Below are 20,351 nucleotides of genomic sequence, written 5' to 3'. Positions count from 1 at the left end.
CACTTTGGCAAACAACTTAAGGTCATCTTATCAAGTCGAAAATGTATACTCCATATGACTTTGCCATTTCACAGCAAGAGAAGAGTGTGTACTGCTTTCACAGCAAGAGAAGAGCATGTACCTGCGCACAAAGACAGATGCACAGGAATGTACGCACATGCACAACATTTCTTTGTAACATAGCAACTAGGAAACCCAAGAGCTACCCAAATATCCATAGGCAGAAAACTGGATAATTACTTTTAGCATATTCAAAAACAGAATACAATACAGCAGTGAAGAAGAATACAGCTACACAAAAAACATAGATGTTACGGATATTGAATGTTGTGGGGTTGGCAGCAGCAGTTAAGTGGCCCAAGATGCACAGAGCATGATACCATTTATATAGTATCTCAAAAATAGTAAAAATTTAATAAAATGTTTGTTTTAAGTAAGTCAAGGTAAGAAAAAGAAAGTCTGAATGGAAAGAGACTCTCAGAAGGGTCTGGTGATATTACTTCTGTTGATTTATGGGTACATGTACATTTGTTTTACTGTTCTTTGTATCTTGTGCATAATCATATTTTTATAAAATATTTCATTAAAATAAATATTAATAAAATAAAACTGACTAAATATTCAGAACTGCTTACATTTAGAAGAATGAGACAGAAAAAAAGACCAGAAAAGGATAAAGATGAATAAATGTTCGGAGACGTTTAAAAAAAAAACGGATAATATAGGCTTTTAGATTTAAGGAAGAAAAAGAGAGTCCAGGGCTTCCCTGGTGGCGCAGTGGTTGGGAGTCCGCCTGCCGATGCAGGGGACACGGGTTCGTGCCCCGGTCCGGGAAGATCCCACATGCCGCGGAGCGGCTGGGCCCGTGAGCCATGGCCGCTGAGCCTGCGCGTCCGGAGCCTGTGCTCCGCAACGGGAGAGGCCACAACAGTGAAAGGCCCGCGTACCGCAAAAAAAAAAAAAAAAGAGAGTCCAGGAATGTCAAATGTTACACAGAAGTCAAGGGGAATTGGAACGGGAAACAAATGTTAGCGACATCATCTCAAGACAGTAATTTTCAGATGCATGAAAGAGAGAACAACCAAGCTATAAGGTATGAGAACACCTTGAGAGGAACCTGAGGCAGCAAGTAACAACCACGCTCTGCAGAAGCTGGGCTGTGGAGATAGCTACGCATGGAAGTACAGCACACATTTTTTTCAGCTGGATGAAACTTTGCATGTTTGCAGAGAGAGGGGCAGGCAAGTGGGCACATGGGACATATTGGGGTGGGCCTGGAGAGAGGAACGAAAGACACAGGAGAAAGGAGGTAACTGTAGAGATTATATGTCACTTTTAAATAAATAATATTATAATCTTGGGCATTAAAAAATGATAAGGTAACTATTCCCTAAATGTCTCACTCAACAGTCAGAAAATAGTCAATAGGCTATATATTACACCTCTGCTACAGAATGGCTTCTTAGTTCAAAGAGTTCAACTTTCTCATCATTCCTTTTAACTCACCACAAGTCCAATCCAACTGAGCACTCCCTAGACTTTTAAAATGGGTCTTATTAAAGGGTATGGCAGAGCATCACTTCTCCCACTCCCCAATTCTCCTAGCTCCTGGTCCAAGGACAAGATTGTCTCCTAAGAGGGACATTGTTTCCGTTGGGACAGGGGTGGTAGATGCTACTGGGCCTCCGGAGCAAGGCTGAAGGCAGAGAGGGGCGAGGGAATCCAGAGTCTAGGAGAGTCAAGAGTCTCTGGGAATGACCCAAACAGTAGGGAAGTGTCAGAGACCAGATGCAGAAGCCCTGGTCTATAAGGGAGGCTCTTGGACCCTTCACAGAACAACAGCTATACAGGGATGCAGGGAGCTGCTCTGTAAAACAGCTTGAACCTCCTCTCACTGCAGGCACTGCCTCCAGACTCTTTTACATCAGAAGGTGTAATTAACTTCTCATGGCCCTGCTTTGTATTGCTGAAGGAGAGAACGTGGTAACACTTAGAAATTAAAGCAATTTTGTGTGGTCCGGTTGTGATAAAAAGCCCAAGTGTCTCTCTTAATGCATATGATTCCCTCCAAATTAAAATATTCATCATTTTAGTAAATTTCTCCTTCTCCTCAAAGTTAACAAACACCATTTTTATAGAAAATTTCCCATTTGATATCAATTCACCCCCTCCAGGCAATATGATCACAAATCATGGTTTAAGTAATCTCCCTAACCACTGTCGTTTTAGTAGTGGCAATGAGATTGAAAAAATAAAATAAAAAGTTCCATTCTCTGCTTCTACAAACCAGTGTCATCCATTTATATGACAGCTAATCGGAGATGCAAAAGTAATGGACGAGGAACAACGCTTTCTTTTTCTTTCTTTTTTTTAAAGTTAAGTGTGCTATCCCCTGTCTTGACTTAACAAGCACTATCCTCTATAAGTTAGTTATACTCTTTATAGGCTTTTACTTGAAGACCAGAGGAAATGGATTGTGCCTGTCCTTCTGATTCCCAGTTAGCACATAAGGTAGCTGATAGATAAAAGATCTCACCGGGTGTAAAGATGATTTGTTAGGAAGGTTTACGTTTCTGAAGTGAGAAGAATGTTTCTGCAACGTGAGCGCTCTCTGAACTAGAGTGGGGTTCAAGGCTGAAATTCAATTCAGGGCATAACCTCTTGACAAGGTAGCCCACTGAATTTAAGGTAGTAGAGTGATAACTAAGAAGCAGTGGATAACTTTGCCTCCTCTATTACTTGCTTGACTTTCTTCCAAAAAGAACCCTGACCAAGGAAAATCCAAAAACAAACTCATTTAAAACTTCTGTGCCTTGGGACTTTCCTGGTGGCGCAGTGGTGAAGACTCCACGTTCCCAATGCAGGGGGCCCGGGTTCTATCCCTGGTCAGGGAACTAGATCCCAACATGCATGCCAAAACTAAGAGTTCCCACGTCACAAGTGGGAAGCCTGACTGCTGCAATTAAGGAGCCAACAAGCCGCAACTAAGGAGCCAGCAAGCCACAACTAAGACCCAGTGCAATCAAATAAATAAATAAATAATTTTAAAAATAAGTAAATAAAAAAAATGAAATTTCTGTGCCTTATAACTCAGGCCCTTGACTCAATAACTCAGCTGGCTCCAAACTGAGAAATAAACAGCAATGAAAAAAAGCAGAAAGGACCTTTCACCGCATCACAAAGCCAGCACACTGACAATTCTCAGGGGCTAGCAACTCTGAAAAAGGAAATCTCAACGTGAACAAGGAGCTTCCTGCCGCCAATCAATAGGGCACTCCCGGTTGTATAGTGAGCGAATGCCATTTACTAACTGGGTTGTATTAAAACCAGCAGGCCCGCTTATGAACAGCAAGCCACTTTATTTTCCAGAGATCTTGGGTCATAGCATGCCCTTTTACGGCACAAGGAAACTTACTTTGTTGGCATATGTGACACAGAACTTGTCTAACTTGGAACCACTGGTACATAAAGCAAATAAAGGATTAGAAGCCACCCACTGTAGGAGATTAAGGACTTAACGGGCAGATGGAGAAGCACATCACCTGGACAGCCTTCATCCTTTATAATAAAGGAAAGTTCCCCTGCAATCCCAGTGGAAAGAATAAGCTGAAATGAACAAAATTTAGCAATTCTGTTGACAAAGGCAGAATCCTTGAATAGACATTTTTTTTCAAATGTGAGTTTGTCTGCCAAAATCTGATTACCTTTCATAATAAATAAATTTCTACCTAGCAGAAAGGGAACTAAATAACAAAAATATGCCTTGCCCCCCACAGGTCTTCATGCAAAAATGTCGAACATCACAACTTCAAGAGTCTGATTTGAACACATGGAGCTTCAATAATAGCAGTGTGGGGATAACCAGCAAATGCTGAGCTAAGGTCCACCTTTGATCGGCTGAGCTTAGCCTTAAAAAGAATGACTTTTAAAAATCATCACTGTCATCACGCTGCTCTGCTGATTAGACTTTTCTGAGTGGTCCACAAACAGTTAGGAGTCAAATTAACAAACCAATCTCACCACCTGGATTTGGAAACTTCTGAATAATAGGGTCCAACCGATTCAACATCATCTGTCACTCCTCTTCATGTCAAAACCCTCCACTTCAGCCAGACCAGTGTGGCTGTCCCTTCACACAATATGATCATTCTCATTTCTGACAGCAGAGGGCGCTATCTATGGCTTGCAATGAGGAAACCTAAACCCCTTTTTACTCCTGCTTTTGCATACCCAGATCCCACTCCATTTCTGTCTGACCACAGGGCCTGTGTGTTGCTTCCTTCTTGGAGCTCCTTTAATAGCATTGTTTTCTTCACTCCTTTGGCCATTTAATTAAATAACAATACAAGACCGCCAATATGGAAGTTTCATCTCCCTCAGAAGATTTTTTTTCCCCATTGCTTTATTATGGCATTTTCAAATATATATAAAATTAGAGATAACTGTATAACAGAACCCCATTTAACCATCACCTACCACCAAACTTGTCAACACATGGCCAGTTTCCTGACTGGACTCTATATTCCCTAAAGAAAGGTATGAAATTGTTTTCATACTTGTTTGTTTTCTTCCAGAGCCTAGATTAGTGCCAAGCATGTAGTAACAACTCAATAAATACTTGGTTATGGAAAGGAACTGAAATCCAATCCACTAAAGTTCTGAGCTGGCCCTTAAGTGTTCAGCTTACTTCATCCAATCAATTCTTGACAGACAAACCATAAAAATATTCAATGTTTTTAAAGAAATATTAGCAAATAATAATAAGGAAACACTTCCTGAGATACTGCATGGAAATGAAATAACTATAACCTTACCCTTATCCCATCACTTAATATTTAATCAGCAAATCAAATTTTCTTTTGAGACAGAGACTGAAAAATCATTATCAATAAACAAACAGACAACCTGATACATAAGAGAGGAACTAGAATTTACCTTTAGGGGACCTAACTCAATTCTACTAGCAACATGACCTTAAACAAGTCACTTATCCTCTCTCAGTCCTTATCTCTAAAATAAAAATAGTTCTCCTTTTCCTAATGACCTCAAAATGCTACTGTGAAGATGAATTTTTTTTTTAATTTGTCAAACTGCTTTCAAAATACAAAGCACCACATAAATATTAACACTGTCTTTATGGCACACCCGGTCCCTTTTCAAAGAGGTTCTATAATCCACTTGGGGGCACAAAACATAAAACTCTCTGAAATATTACATGCTAAATGTCTAAATAGCAATGTAAGCAATACAGATATAAGAAGTGAAGTGACTAACAAATGCTTCATGGTAGAAGTGGGCATAACGTTGGGTCTTAAAGGATTAATAGAACCTGGGCGAGGCAAAGAAAGAAACAAAGGCATTTTAGAAGGTATATATATAGTATATAATATATATTATATAATACGTATATATAAGGTATACATATTATATATAAGGTACATAGTATATATATTTATATATTAAGATATATATATATAAACATGATATATATATATATCATGTTTACATTCACATACACACGCAAAGTGCCCAAAGAACAATTAGAGCATCTCGCAGTTTGACTAAAGCAGAGGGTGCCTGTAAAAAAATAATGGAAAGAGATTGGAGCAGTTGACTGAGGCTAAATTATGAAGGACCTCAAATGAAGGCTAAACATTTTGACTTTAAAGGAAACACTGGCAAACTCTGAGGAGGTCAATATCGGCAAAACAGCATCCCCCCAAAAGTAACTGATTTATAATAGAACTGAAGGCAAGGGAAACAGGGAACTGTTACCATTAAGAGGGGACACAAGCAGAGCTGTGACTGGAGAGTAAGCAGTGAAAAGACTAAAGAAGAATATATATTTGGAACATTTCCAAGATGAGACCAAAAATGAGTAAATAGAATCCCTTTATAAAAATCTTTTTAGAAGTGTTGAAAGTCTTTCCTTGGATGACAAAGCTCCAATAACTAGAACCTGCCCGCCTCATCCAGGAAAGGTCTCCTTTGACCACTCCTCCACCTGTCCTCTGTCCCTCCACGATGCCAATCTCCCCAAATTTAGGGCCTTGAATTAGCTGTTTGCTCTGTTTCTGCTGCATTTCCCTGATCTTTGTGTGCCTGGGTCCCTTTTGCCATTCAGCTCTCCAGGTGAAAATCACTTTCTCCAATAGTTTTTCCTGAACCACCCGGTCCAAGATCGTTTCCAGAACTCTAATTCTCACATTATTCTATTTTAATTTTTTAGCACATTGCATTCTGATATTTTGCTCATTTATTTATCTATCTGTTTCCCCCCTAATCCCACCCCTAGAGTAGAACTCCTGGGAGAATAGGAACCTTGAGACTTATTCAGAACTGTATATCCCCAGCAGCCAGAATAGTGCTTGGCATAGATTAGGTTGCTTTGATAAATACTTGCGAAAGGGATAAATTAATGAGTCATTCATAGTGACATACAGAGAGAAAGTCAATGTTGTTGTTGCTATTCCGGGGCCCCTACCTTCTTCAGGCTTGGATATTCTACTTCCCTAACATGCTGTGACAGAATCCCAAATCTTTTCAATACTATCTCTTTTTCACTTTGCTAGCTTTAGTTGGTACCTTTCATTTGTAAATAAGAGCTTTAAAGAGAATACTTTGAGGGCTTCCCTGGTGGTGCCATGGTTGAGAGTCCACCTGCCAATGCAGGGGACACGGGTTCATGCCCCAGTCCGGGAAGATCCCACATGCCGTGGAGCAGCTGGGCCCGTGAGCCATGGCCGCTGAGCCTGTGCGTCTGGAGCCTGTGCTACGCACCGGGAGAGGCCACAACAGTGAGAGGCCTGCGTACCGCAAAAAAAAAAAAAAAAAAAAGAGAGAGAATACTTTGAGGCTTTCATTACCTCATAAAACACATGTATAATTAGTAGACTAGCTATCATCCCATATTGTAGGGACTGAAACTCAAAAGGTCACACAAAAGAGTCACTCAGTGAACAAGGACGTGATGATCAATGGACCTGGGATTGAACACAGACCAAAAGCCTTCTAATTTAAACCTTTACCCAATATATAAAATGACCTCAACTTTATTCTCTACCAACATAAAAAAATGAGACCATCTACTTCTACTTCTCATGCAGCATATCACAAAACCTAATGTTATAGACATACTCAAAAAGTAGTTATTTGGTTATGTATTTATTGGTTTGCTTGTAACTACCCCTCCCCAAAGGAAGTGGGTGGATAATACGAGGGGAAAACATAAAAGAAAAAGAAAACAAACAGAAACCAAAACAAAAATTCAGGACAGAAATTCACTCTGATATTTATGGGGCTAAACTGACTTCATTCTTTCGTTAAGTTTAACATACTGAATTTCACAACCAAACCAAAAGTGTCCTTTAATAAATATTAACCCAGAGAATTGCTGTATCTGTTCCCAGGCATTATATTTGTGCTGCTTTTGCAAAACTCCAGGATCTAAAGATGTTTAAGTTTGAACCAATCTTTGATCTCTAGGTGCTAGAAATTTTCCATTCTTTATTACTTTATTGAATTATTACTTGGTATAAATTTATGGCTATACACCTTATTTTTTTATTTTTGACAATATTTTATTAAATGCATAAAATAATTTTAATCAATATATAGGGTAATACAAAATAACTCACTCAAAAATTTAAATTCCTGGGGCTTCCCTGGTGGCGCAGTGGTTGAGAATCTGCCTGCTAATGCAGGGGACACGGGTTCGAGCCCTGGTCTGGGAAGATCCCACATGCCGCGGAACAACTGGGCCTGTGAGCCATAACTACTGAGCCTGCACGTCTGGAGCCTGTGCCCCGCAACAAGAGAGGCCCCGATAGTGAGAGGCCCGTGCACCGCGATGAAGAGTGGCCCCCGCTTGCCACAACTAGAGAAAGCCCTCGCACAGAAACGAAAACCCAACACAGCCCTAAATAAATAAATAAATTTAAAAAAAATTAAAATTCCTCAAATTAAGTTAACTCAGTCAATAAATGTATTTGTTTATAATCTGGGTGTCCAGTCATATAGATGTTTTTAAAATATAAGAATGTAAATATAATGTAATCTTATTTTTAAGCATAAAATGAGAATTGATTTACTGCTTCCAGAAAGCTGAGAAGAATGATTTTTTTCAAAGATCATTCAAAGAATATTAAGGATCTAAATCTCATCAAGGAATTCCAGTGGTGTGTGCAGTGGTTATTTATGTAACTAAATGCAGAAATAACATGTAGCAGCTAGTTTTATAATGACAGCTTTAAAAATACCTTTTGAAAATCAAAACAGCTAAAATTAACCATAATGTCCACTAGATTACATAAGTGGATGTTTTAATTTACAGTGTCCAAAGTTTGCTTTCCTTTAAATTCCAACTTTTATTACTAACAACAGAATAATCAAAAGGAATAGTACAAATATGTCTGACATTTCCTTTATATTTCCTCCCTACCATACTCTTTCAATTGAAAAGCTTATGCTAAAATAGATAATTACAACCTTTCCTTTTTCCATTATGTTCTAAGAATGGAAACTGAAATCACCACAGCAGAAAAGTTAAATTTTAGATAAAAACATAATGTCACCCAGCTTAGTTTTGTTTTTCCCTTGAGGAAGCGATATTTTGTTACACACCACGTACAACCTAAAATAAAGAAAAATCAGTCTTTGACATGGAAATGGACAAAGAGGTCGCATAGAAATTCAGATTGTACAGAAAATTAAAAGCCCCTGGGGGGGGGGGAATTCCAATTAACCATCAAAGTCAGCAGACAAAAATCACTAAACAAGGAATTGATTTTAAATTGTTATCTATATTTTTCTCATTGATATGGTATTGCATTAATAAATGGTACAGCATTGTCAGATTAAACGGATTAGAAGGAAATGGTTCTTACATTTTTGTGTGTTTGGCTAGGAATCCTACCCCAGTAGTATACATTTTTTTTTTCATCTTGGTATATGAAGACCAGCCCATTAATGTATGTAATCAATGGATACTGAGGTATGGAAAACAAGGAATCAGTAGTGTGTTAATTTGGATTCAACAAGCTGGGCTGAACGCAAGTGAGTGAGCAAGCGAGGTACGGGCATCTCTTCCACCCTTTGGAGCATCTGTCTTCCCCAGTCCCCTTGGATGAAATAAACTCCTAAGAAAAAGTCATAAGCTGAACAAACACTGCCTAACTCTGCTTACTGCTCATTATTTTTCAATCTGCTATTAAAAGGGAAGTGCATTAATTTCATGTAAATATTTCTCAAAAGAATTAGTGAAGGGGGGCTTCCCTGGTGGCAGAGTGGTTGAGAGTCTGCCTGCCAATTCAGGGGACATGGGTTCGTGCCCCGGTCCGGGAAGATCCCACATGCCGCGGAGCGGCTAGGCCCGTGTGCCATGGCCGCTGAGCCTGCGCGTCCAGAGCCTGTGCTCCGCAACGGGAGAGGCCACAACAGTGAGAGGCCCGCGTCCCGCAAAAAAAAAAAAAAAAAAAAAAAAAAAAAGAATTAGTGAAGGGACACTTGACAGCTCCTGCTACACTAAATGAAAACAGGTATGATTTAGTAGAATAACAACAGACTTCTGTCATCTGCTTGCAATAATTACTGTGTTAACAGGACTCTTTTTTTCATTCGTTTACATTTGTTTACACACTGTAAGTTTCATCAATGAATCAATGCAAACAGAGTCCAAAGGAACTTTTGTTTTATAATAAAAGCAAATCACCGTCGGGAAACAGAGAGAAGTCATCCTCATAGGATGATAAGTTTTAAGAAAACAATGACTATAATAACGTGAAAGTTTTTTCAATCCTATTTGGAGTACTTTAAATGAAACAAATAAGGAAACATTAAGAGTAAAAATGAGCAGCAAAAAGCTGCTTTGTTAACAGCCTATCAAACAGAAGGTATGGTGCCAGTATAAAAATGAGCCAAAATGCCCATGTTAGGCAATTACTGTTACCAGAACTAAAATAAGCCTACTTAGTTGTGAAGTTAGTTAACTTCAGATGTCACTGATATGGTTAAATTCCAAAATTTTAAAAGCAAGGTTAAATTAGTCAAGAGGAAAAGGGGAATAATTTCAACCACTTAATAACCAGCAACTTGGTCCATGTATGAAGATAAGAAACATTCACTTAGCACTTGATCAAATATTAAAACAAAGTAAAGATGACATATATGGAAGTATCCAGTTCAGTGTCTTATGCATGGTAGACACTCAACAAATTATCCTTCCTTCCTTTCTTTCTACTCCCTTCAGTCATTGACTCATTCTATTACAGTCCTATTTACATTTTCAGGTATATAGCTTTGTCTTCTCCCTGCAACTGGACTGAAAAATATTAATTGTTTCATTCACAGATAGATACGTATACTTTTAATTCTGCCATATGTCTCACATGTGCTATCTACAAACATGTGTTGAGAGGTGGGATTGACTGAAAGGTCAACAAAGATGTGACATGATATATTAGGATGCTTTGGGCTGCATAGGAGAATACTCAACTAAAAGTTGCTTTGAAAGTTATTATTGTTATTGTTATTGTTGCTGGGTTATTATTTTGTCTGAGAGTAGAACCCTGGCTCCTTCTATACTTTCCTCTGTTACCCTCAGTTATCTTCTTCCTCAGAGTTACAAAATAACTGCAGTAGTGCCAAGCATCATGTTCTCATGCAACAACATGTATCTCTTTTTTAATTAGGGAATAACACCTTTCCCAGAAGTCTACCAGCTGACTTTCCATCATAACTCATCGGCCAGAGCTGGTCACATGACCACTGCTACCTGCAAAGTAAGTTGGGAAAGTCAGTAAGGTGGGAAGGTACCTAGCCAACATGGAAAGAAGTGAGTAGAATGACTATTCAACAGGAAATTAATAATATCTGCAATATTGTCATACAAGATAATGAGCCAGAGTCATTTATAATGGTTACAAATGAAGTTACAGCTGTAAGATATACCTAGTGGTATGCACTGAATTGTGTCCGCTCCCACCAAATTCATGTGTTGAAGTCCTAATCACCAATGTGACTGTATTTGGAGATTGGGCCTGTAGGGGGTAATTAAGGTTAAGTGAGGTCAAAAGTGTGGGACCCTAATCCAATAGGCCTGGTGCCCTTATAAGAAAAGGATGAGACACCAGAGCTCTCTCTGTTCATTATGTGAGGACACAGGGAGAAGGTGGCCTTCTGCAAGCCAGAAAGAGAGCTCTCGCCAGGAAACAAATAGACCAACTCTTTGATCTTTGGCCATCACACCATGAGAGAAATAAATTTCTGTTGTTTAAGCCACTCAGTCTATAGTATTTTGTTATGACAGCTCAAGCAGACTAGGAAAGAAAATCCATCTACAAAAGAAAAATCTTGCCACCCTCCTCTCTTCAGTGGGGCTCTACATGGTTGGATGAAGAGCAGTAAAAATTGGGAGCATTCCAAGAGCTATGGCACAGGAGTGATATCCTCTTTCCTCACTCTTTGCATGGATGGTTCATGAGCATGCTCTAACTTCAGCTCCATCCTTCGAGATCAATCTTTTAGAGACTTTTTATTTAAGTAAACAGTCATTTGGTTTAAATCCCAATCTTCTTGGATCCAAAGCAGTAGTATCTCTGGAGTGTAACAAACATTCCATTGCCAAAATATCAGTGCAATGCATGTTAACATAAACTTTTAAAAAGGAGACAAAAACAAAAGACCCCATGCTTGTCCAGTTCTTACATTTTTTTAAACCAGTGAAAAATGTTAAGAAGAAAATGGGTGGCAAAAGTTCAGCATTTATTTCTCAGTGAATTAGGAGGTGAAGAAAAAAAAAAAGGCATATTCAGCTATATTATCACTTTCCAATTTCAGGCCAAACCCCTGTAGTTTTCATCACGCAACGTTTTTGTGATTAATGATGTGCACCCAGTTAATGGAAACCAGCACGTTAGGTTTCCACTAATAGTTTTGGAAGTTATGTCTGCCTGCCTCATTTGGTAACAACCTCACTGTTCAGTAAGAAACTAATGGATTTAATCCAAGAGCAGAACTTTAGTTTTACACATACGAGACAGGTCAGCTTTCCAGAGTGGAGAAAATAACACTTTTAGAGGTATGCTGATCTTCAGTTGAAATTTAACACTGAGATAATAACTCATAATGTTTGGGTTGCTGTTTTTTTTTTTCTTTTTACTTCTGTTTAGAGCAATTAAAAAATTTACAGTACTTACTTAAGGCCTATAAAAACAGGAAGAATTAGCAACTTGTAACCATGGCAAATAAAATACATGTAATATGATACTTTCTATTAGTATACTGAGCTAAAAAGACATCTATTGCTTCTGAAGACACAGGTGAGAAACAGTTCCTTATATATTAGTTGTATCACTGCAATGCTTATGTCATAAATGTAATTTACATTTGCTTGTTGTGTTTCACTATAGAAAGTGTCCATTCCAAATAATGGTGGTTTAACAAAAACAATGAGGTAGGGTGGAAAGCAAACTAATCTAGGAATAGAGAAATCAAGCAACAAGAATTATAGTCCCATTTCTGCCTCAAATTACTTTGGAAACAAGTCTTTTGTTTTCATTTTCCCCACTACATTTTAGATCTGCCCCTCTTAAGTCATTTAATAATGCTACATTGTTTCAAAGTTTTATCTACATATATCTCACCTTCCCATCTGGACTAGGCTCCTTAAAGGCAGACCCTACATCTGATTTACATTTTTATCTTCTACAGGGCCAAGCTAGACTGTAAGCTTCAAGAGAAGGACTTTACCTGTATATCCCCAGAGGTTAGCATGGTGTGACCTCATGTTAATAATGTGCCAAAAAATCAGATGTTTTAATAAACAAAAAACCTAAGAAAAAGAGAGTAGGGATGGGGAGGAATGAATAGGTGGAACACACAAGACTTTTAGGGCAGTAAAAATACTCTGATTCTGTAATGATGAATACATGTCATTATACATTTGTCTAAACTCTTAGAATGTACAACATCAAGAGTGAACCCTAAAATTAACTACAGACTTTGAGTGATTATGATGTGTCAAGATAGGTTCATCTATTGTACCAAATAGAGGTTCTTCTGTTGTACCTCTCTGGTGGGAGATGTTGATAATGGGGGCAGCTATATATGTGTGGGAACTGGGGGTATATGGGGAAATCTCTGTACCTTCCTCTCGAATTTGCTGTGAACCTAAAACTGCTCTAAAAAAAACCTGTGTTCAAAAAGAAAAGAATAGCATGCTTTCACAATAGAAGAAAATGCTGAGCACTTATTAAATCCAATAGAGTTCACAATCTTTTTGTTTACTCATCATAACGTCAACCTAATTTATGGTAAACCTCTACTATGTGTCAGATACTTTTCTAAACACTGTGTATTAATTCAGTACTTAGAACAACCCAGTGAGGTAGGTACTGTTGTGATCCTCATTTTTCAGATGAGGAAACTGCAGTCAAAGAGATTAAGGAATATTCCCCAGGCTGCACATCCGCTAAATAGTAGAGTCAACATTTGCCCAGGAAGGGCTGGTCCCAGAGACAAGGACCCTTATCCTGATCTTCCAGGTAACCAAAATTCATTATTCAGAAAATCATTTTTGCCTTCATTTCACAATTTCATGTATTTTTTTTCCAAATCAGAGGTTAAGTTTCTTGGGGTTAAAAACTGGCATCTCCTCATTATTGAATAGTCCACAGCTTAAGTAATTAAATTACCACATCAATCTTCTCTTTAGTCATCTGCTAAGATGGAATCTCTGGGAAGGGAAAATCACACCAAAGGTGTGCTATATCTTTTTCAGATATTTAGTTCAACAGGAAAATGGAAAAGAGAAGAGTTACTTGTAAGGAGTATTTTGTTTTCACTCCCAGGATCACGGTTTTTATACAAAAGTTATCCTATACTAATTAAAGGTAGGAGCTCTCTCAGCCTATTTTCTTTTTGATTGCTTCTGTTGTTATTGCTAAAGTTGGGTGAAAAGGGGTTGTACCAAAGGGGTGGTCAGATAAGGAATGTCTCAAGCAAAGAAGAGAAAGGAGTCTTCACTAGACACACAAAAGAAAAATAAGAAGTTAAAAAACAAGGTTAAAGAACAAGTTTGAAGAGTGTAAGACCTCTGGAGAAGAGAAGCTGAGTAAACTGTGGAACCAAGGAGAACAATTTCTATGAATATCATAACTCTATTTAATCTAGAGTCTGAGAACATTAAAAATATGCAGTGTTTCTTTAAGAATGAAAGAGTAGGCTTATAACATGGCACATTGCAATGGCTATATTTTAATTTTTAAAAATCCATAAAGAGTCTGCATTAAGCAATAGTCAAAAGTTTTTCATGCTATTTCCTAATAGCAAAAATGCTACATTAATATAGTTGTTTCTAATTAACTGATATACAGCTACCACTAGGTATCTAAATGACAAAATCGATGAAAACATCAATCAAGTAATTTATTGAGCACTAAGCACATGAATAAAAAATATTCTGCTCTGTTATTTGCTCTCATTGATTGTCAAGTTTTGCAAGTTAAGGAAAAGGATGTGGAAGCAAAGTAATCACTTAAGAAATGACCTATTGCTCAAATTTCAGTCTGCAACAAAGAGACATTTACCCACAGGTTCTATGTATTTAGCAATCATTTTCTCGAACAAAAGATTTCCAAAATGATCTCACTAGCCAGGCTGAAACTTGCACAGGTTCCTTTTGCACTGTTTGCTTTAAAATACCACAGGTACAAGTAACCTAGGCAGCTGTGTCATGCAAAATGAGACTGAACAAAGAAGCGTTCATCCAGCTCTTGGTACTATAACTCAACATTAAAATTAACATTCCAGAAATCTGTGCCATAAGAAAATGTTATTGGGGGGGTGAGGGAGGGATGGACTGGGAGTCTGAGGTTAGCAGATGCAAACTATTACACGTAGAATGGATAAACAAGGTTCTAATGCATAGCACAGGGAACTATATTCAATATCCTGTGACAAACAATAATGGAACAGAATATAAAAAAGAATGTATATATGTATATATAACTGAATCACTTTGCTGTACAGCAGAAATTAACACAACATTGTAAATCAACTATACTTCAATAAAAAATAATAAAATAAAATAGAAACTACAATTTGGTAAAAAAAGAAAATGTTATTAATATCAGTGATTCAAAGATAGATCTTAGCAAAAAAATAGGAAAAAGTAATTACATGTATGCCATTTCTTAGTTACAAAGGATCAGCCGTATGATACCACAGATACGTTATTTGCTGGATTTATCAAAATCTACTTCTATAGGTTTTATTTTCAAAGATGCAACTAACAATTTGATTCTTTAATGTACCATCTATGCAGGTAGCAAACAACAAACAGGGTTGAATATATGCAACCTTACTCCAGAACCCAGATTTTTAATAATTTTGCTAGACTTGTTATCTGAGCTTTAATTTAGTTTAAGGAGGCTGAATCTGTGGACAGTTTTATTTTGCTGAATCAGAGCTTTTTCTTTTTAGTGTTATGTTAAGCTCCAATAGCAGATTCTAAAGAAATCAGTATGATGATAATGTGCTGTAAGGATGACCCAGCAATGACAGTTATCAACCCACTGTTGTCATAGATGTGCCCGTTAATCTTGCTTCAGTGCTTTAGCATTAGTTTCACACACCTCCACCCACTCACCTACCACATAAGCAGCCCGCCCAGAGCTATGCACCCTGAAGAAGCAGATGGCTCTCCAGGACTGAAGAGAAACATCTTTCTGTTCAGGAATAATGGAATCAACTAGTACCTAATAAAAATCCATTGAAATCTTCATAGACACATAACCCTGAATGGAGAACCTTACCTGTATGAAGTAAGAGACTTCTAATAAAATAAAAAATCAACTCAAAACAAAGCAATTAAAAGAATGCATTGATTTCCTCTCCCCTCTTCCCAGGAATAAAGATAAGCCTAACATGCTTTTTTAAAAAGCAGAAATAAAACTATTTGCTTATAAATTACTCACCGACAATAATAAAAAATATACCTTTACATAAACTCATTCCCATTAGGTTCTATAATAAGCTACAAACAGGCAAATCTTTTAAAAGTTTAAATTTCAAGATCTAACACAGAAGTGAACTTTCAGAAGAGGTAACTTTCTGTTACCAGGTCCTGAACCTTACAATGAAGATTACTGAACAACTTTCCAAACTGGTAAATGGACTTCTTTGGTTCAACCATATAAACTCTGTCACACAAATCACAATGTAGGTATTGACACTATTCATTGTCTGGTTTACTCATAATTAAATCAAACGTTTCTGGGGGGGGGGAAAGATCCAAAGACATGTGGACAACTTTTTTTGTTGCTTGCTTATTTTTTTATAGTTGGGGCTGGAGAAGCCATGATAGGCCATGTAAGGGAGACTTATGAGTAATAATAAGTAATTAGAGGCAGTCAAGTGGCAGTGGGATGGAATGAAGCATTCACTTCATCACTAGAATGAAGACTCTAAACTCTTACTGAAATTCTTCAGTGCTACCTTTAAGTCAAAACTGTCCCCCACTCAATTCTTGGTGAGGTTTTGTTTGCCTATTTTTATACTCCATGTAATTGACAAAAATATTTTAAAATTACTGAAAATGCCTCCCCCTTAGATAACATATTTCATGAAACACTATTTCATGTTTATTTTTCAAATGTTATCTTCAAGAAGCCAGGAAACCAATCCAGTCTGAATCGTACACTCAACTCAAAAAGCCTATTTCTTCCTGAACAGAGACATAGAAATATATCTGTCAATAAGCAGCTCTTTGCCAAACAACCAACAAATTTTGTACCTAAACTACATTTTTCCATATGTTGAAATATTTTCCCTACTTTGAAGATTTTGTGCCAATGTAGTCAAACATTTCCTCAAGCATAACACTGGAGGAGAGCTAAAGAAACAATCTCTCATTCCTATGGGGCTAGTATTTACCTCTAAGTATTACATACACAGTGAGATCCAATGACATCAAAGCATGAACCAGAAAAGAACAGGTGATTACCTGATATTCATTGGGCCAAAAGGTGCTCACTGCTAGCTCAGCCCGAAGCCAGTCTCTACCCGTGAATCCAGTCACATTCCATATTGGATTGGCAAGAGGTCCTTTATTCACCCTAACCAATATGTTCAGAGTGCCAGGATTCAACCCTTTCTGGCTGTATAATAGGTAACTAAAGTCGATACAGTGAGTGTCGTTCTCCTTCATTGTAGGCAGCTGAAGTCTGGCTTTTTCTCCAGGGTCATGATCTGAAGAATCCACTATCATATAGGAACCTGAAATGACATTACATAAAATAAAGCTAAATAGATATATAAGCAAAAGGGGAAATATAATAATAGAAAGAAAGCTAAAATACCAATCTATTCTGAGTATCAAATTTAATTTTAAAAGACTATCTTCCAAAACAGAGGTATAAAAAGGTATCAAACAAGTAGGTAGATGAATTGAATTTATAGTGGGTAACAGACATTGTGCAAAGTACATAACATGTACAAATTCATTTACTCTTCACATGTTATTATTCCTATTTTACAAATTAGGAAATTGAGGCACAATTAGTAACTTATTCTAAGTCAAAAAGACCATGTAGAGTCTGGTTCAAGTCCAGATCCCACTCTAAATAATCTCTAGTCTTGCTAAACAAAGGTCTTTTATCAAACAAACAAAAGAAATAAACAAACAAAAGAAATATGTTATTGGCCTGGTTTACATAGGAAGTGTATTTTTCCTTTTCCCCATTCATAATACTAATGTAGAGAGGGGCTAGGAGTGCAGGCACTGGAATCATTTCTGATTTCAGATCCCAAGATTACCATTTATGCAAGTTGTGTGACCTTCTGCAATGTACTAGAACTCTGGACTTGTTCAGGGAATATGGATACTTTGCAGTGTAAGTGTGAGGACTGAAGTTTAACTGCCAAAACTTCTAGAGCTGAGACTCTGACACACAGTAGATTCACCTACTTGAAGTCTCCTCCTAACCTGTCAGCTAATCACCATTACTATTGTCCCCAATTCAGTAATAGTCCCTAAGCTCTTCTAGAGCTGCAAGAAATCTGGTTTGAAAATCACTAATCTACTCCACTACCTTTGGCTTAAACATTCATTGGTAATCTTTCATGAGGAGGCAAAGAACATAAAGTCTCAACCTCCCAATTCCTCATAGTTCCACCCCCAAACACACACTCCTTGCATGACAGGCAAAGTCATATAGTGCTAAGTATACATTAACTGCTGATATTAGCCCTAGGACCTCTTCAGAAAAACAACCAGTTTTTCTCATGTCCCTTTGGATTTTAACAAAGACATGTATCACAAAAATGTAACTATTTACATTTTAAGTAATGACACCCATTTATCACACTTAAGGTAGAACACAAATTTTATTATAAAATATCTTTCCCCAGGGTGTAATTTTAACCAAAATGTATTAGATGTAGTGTTACAGAACCCAGTGTTACAGAACCAACTGTTACACCTGGACCTCTCTTACGGATGAACTTGAAGAATTTTAATCAACCCTCTGTGTCTCCTCCTTAAAACACAGTAACTGTTGTCATGACACACTAAACACTCATTGACTACCCATCTAACTAGTTCAATTAACCCCCAACAGCCAAGTTCAAATCACAGCAGATAAGAGGGCTTCAACTACTTAAGAAACCGAAATTTCAAATTTTACTAATTCCTGGTCAGTGGTACTTTACGGTTCAGAACTTTTGTGAAGATTTCATGTGATAACACTGTCAGTTACCAAGCCAAGTACAGAATAAACTTACTATAGGGATAGTAATTGACATTACTTTCACTTCCTTTTTCCCAGTACTCATCTTCTCTTGTAACCTGGAATTCTTTTCTTTTCTCCTTTGTTCTCCCCTGTTTCTCGCAGATTGCACATTAACAGAATAAAATGGCCATGTATATTTTGAAGAAATTATGTCTTTCTCTTTTAAATAGGATATCCTGGATCCCAGCACAATTTATAGAAGCAGGATGTTTCTATTCTTGGTTATACTCACATTCTGAAGTCCATGGCTGAATTGCAGAGATGTCATTCGTATTTACCACAGCAGAACAGATCAATTATGGTTATGGCTTTTAAGTAGGACCAGCTCTGAGATCTTGGGTAAGTTACTTCGTGTTATTGGGCCTCAGCTTCTTCACAAACCTAGTGACCTATTTCTCCACGCTATTACAACTTTTTTCACTGACATATTATGGTAGTAGTGGGTTTTAATTATTTTTATAAGTCTGCATCAATTATGGCTTCTGACTGTCAATTTTAAAGTAGTGCTCTCTAAATGATTTACAGGCTTTCAAATAGTTATTTTCTTCCATTGTAAAATAAACTTTGAAATAAAATGTTTTGTCTCACACTTTAATTATATAGTATCATATTTACCATTAAGATCATTTAGCAATTTTCAGCCAGTTGCACTTTTAAGCTACAATAATTTTCTTATTAAGAAAATGGGATCAGCAAAGTAAATTAATTTGTAGGAATTATCAATTTGATCATTAGGAAAACAAAAGCCACAAAATAAAACCTTGTCCAAACTATTTCAGCACTTCAAGGGCATTTCGTGCAAGTTAAATAAAATTTTAGAAGTGCTGATATTTTATTTCTATAGAGTGTTTCTGCTAAATGGGCTTCTTTCAATGCAGCCTGACTATTGCTACATTTTCTGAGTGCTATGCAATAATATGTATTTATTTCACAGTTCCAGAAAGGAAGAAGCACCAGCATCAAAAAGCCGTCTAAATCCTTCTGCCATCTGACTTCAAAGAGTGGCAATTTACCCCCTAGGCACCATGGAGGTAGCTGCCTGTTTGACACAAGATTCCCTTCCATCATCCCAAACATAGAGAACACTATGCTATTCTTATCAACTTCTAAAAATTACTTCCACAGACTCCCAGAATAACTGGCTACCAACCAGAAGAGTCAAGCAAGTGTGTAATACGTACTTCCTTCATTCTTTTTGTTATAATTTAAGCTTATTTACTATTGTTTTGTTATCAGCTAACTAATCCCTTAGATTTCTGATGAGTTTAGTTCTATTCAGTTGTAATTTAGCTACCTCAAGGCTTAATAATGAAACATCTGTGTGCACACACATATAACGTACTAATTTTAATCAATGTAACTTCTTTAGTGTGGCCTTACAAATATTCCTTACAGTCTCTTGAACAATAGAGTTCTCAAATATATCATTTAAGACAGAGGAGAAAAATGTAAATGGTTATAATTTTTTTAAAGTGTAACCTTCCTGTAAAGTAATTTGCCAATGAAAATCAAAAACCTTTATAAAAAGATATATGCCCTCTGGTCTGGCAATTCCAAATCTAA

General features: G+C 37.2%; 1 protein-coding gene across 8 annotated transcripts in view; it reads right to left on the bottom strand.

Moving 5' to 3' along the window:
• The window catches only part of PTPRK (protein tyrosine phosphatase receptor type K), a 566,839-nt gene that overhangs the window by 338,259 nt on the left and 208,229 nt on the right, over positions 1-20,351 (bottom strand). For all 8 annotated transcript variants that reach the window (XM_049695646.1, XM_049695648.1, XM_049695650.1 and 5 more), the window contains exon 3: positions 17,003-17,274. In XM_049695646.1, the coding sequence (XP_049551603.1) occupies positions 17,003-17,274 (272 nt within the window). The remainder of the gene's footprint in view (positions 1-17,002; positions 17,275-20,351) is intronic.

Source organism: Orcinus orca, chromosome 12 (genome assembly GCF_937001465.1).
Source record: "Orcinus orca chromosome 12, mOrcOrc1.1, whole genome shotgun sequence".
Lineage (NCBI taxonomy): Eukaryota > Metazoa > Chordata > Mammalia > Artiodactyla > Delphinidae > Orcinus > Orcinus orca.
The sequence above is the reverse complement of the archived record's forward strand: the minus strand, read 5'-3'. Positions and strand labels throughout refer to the sequence as shown.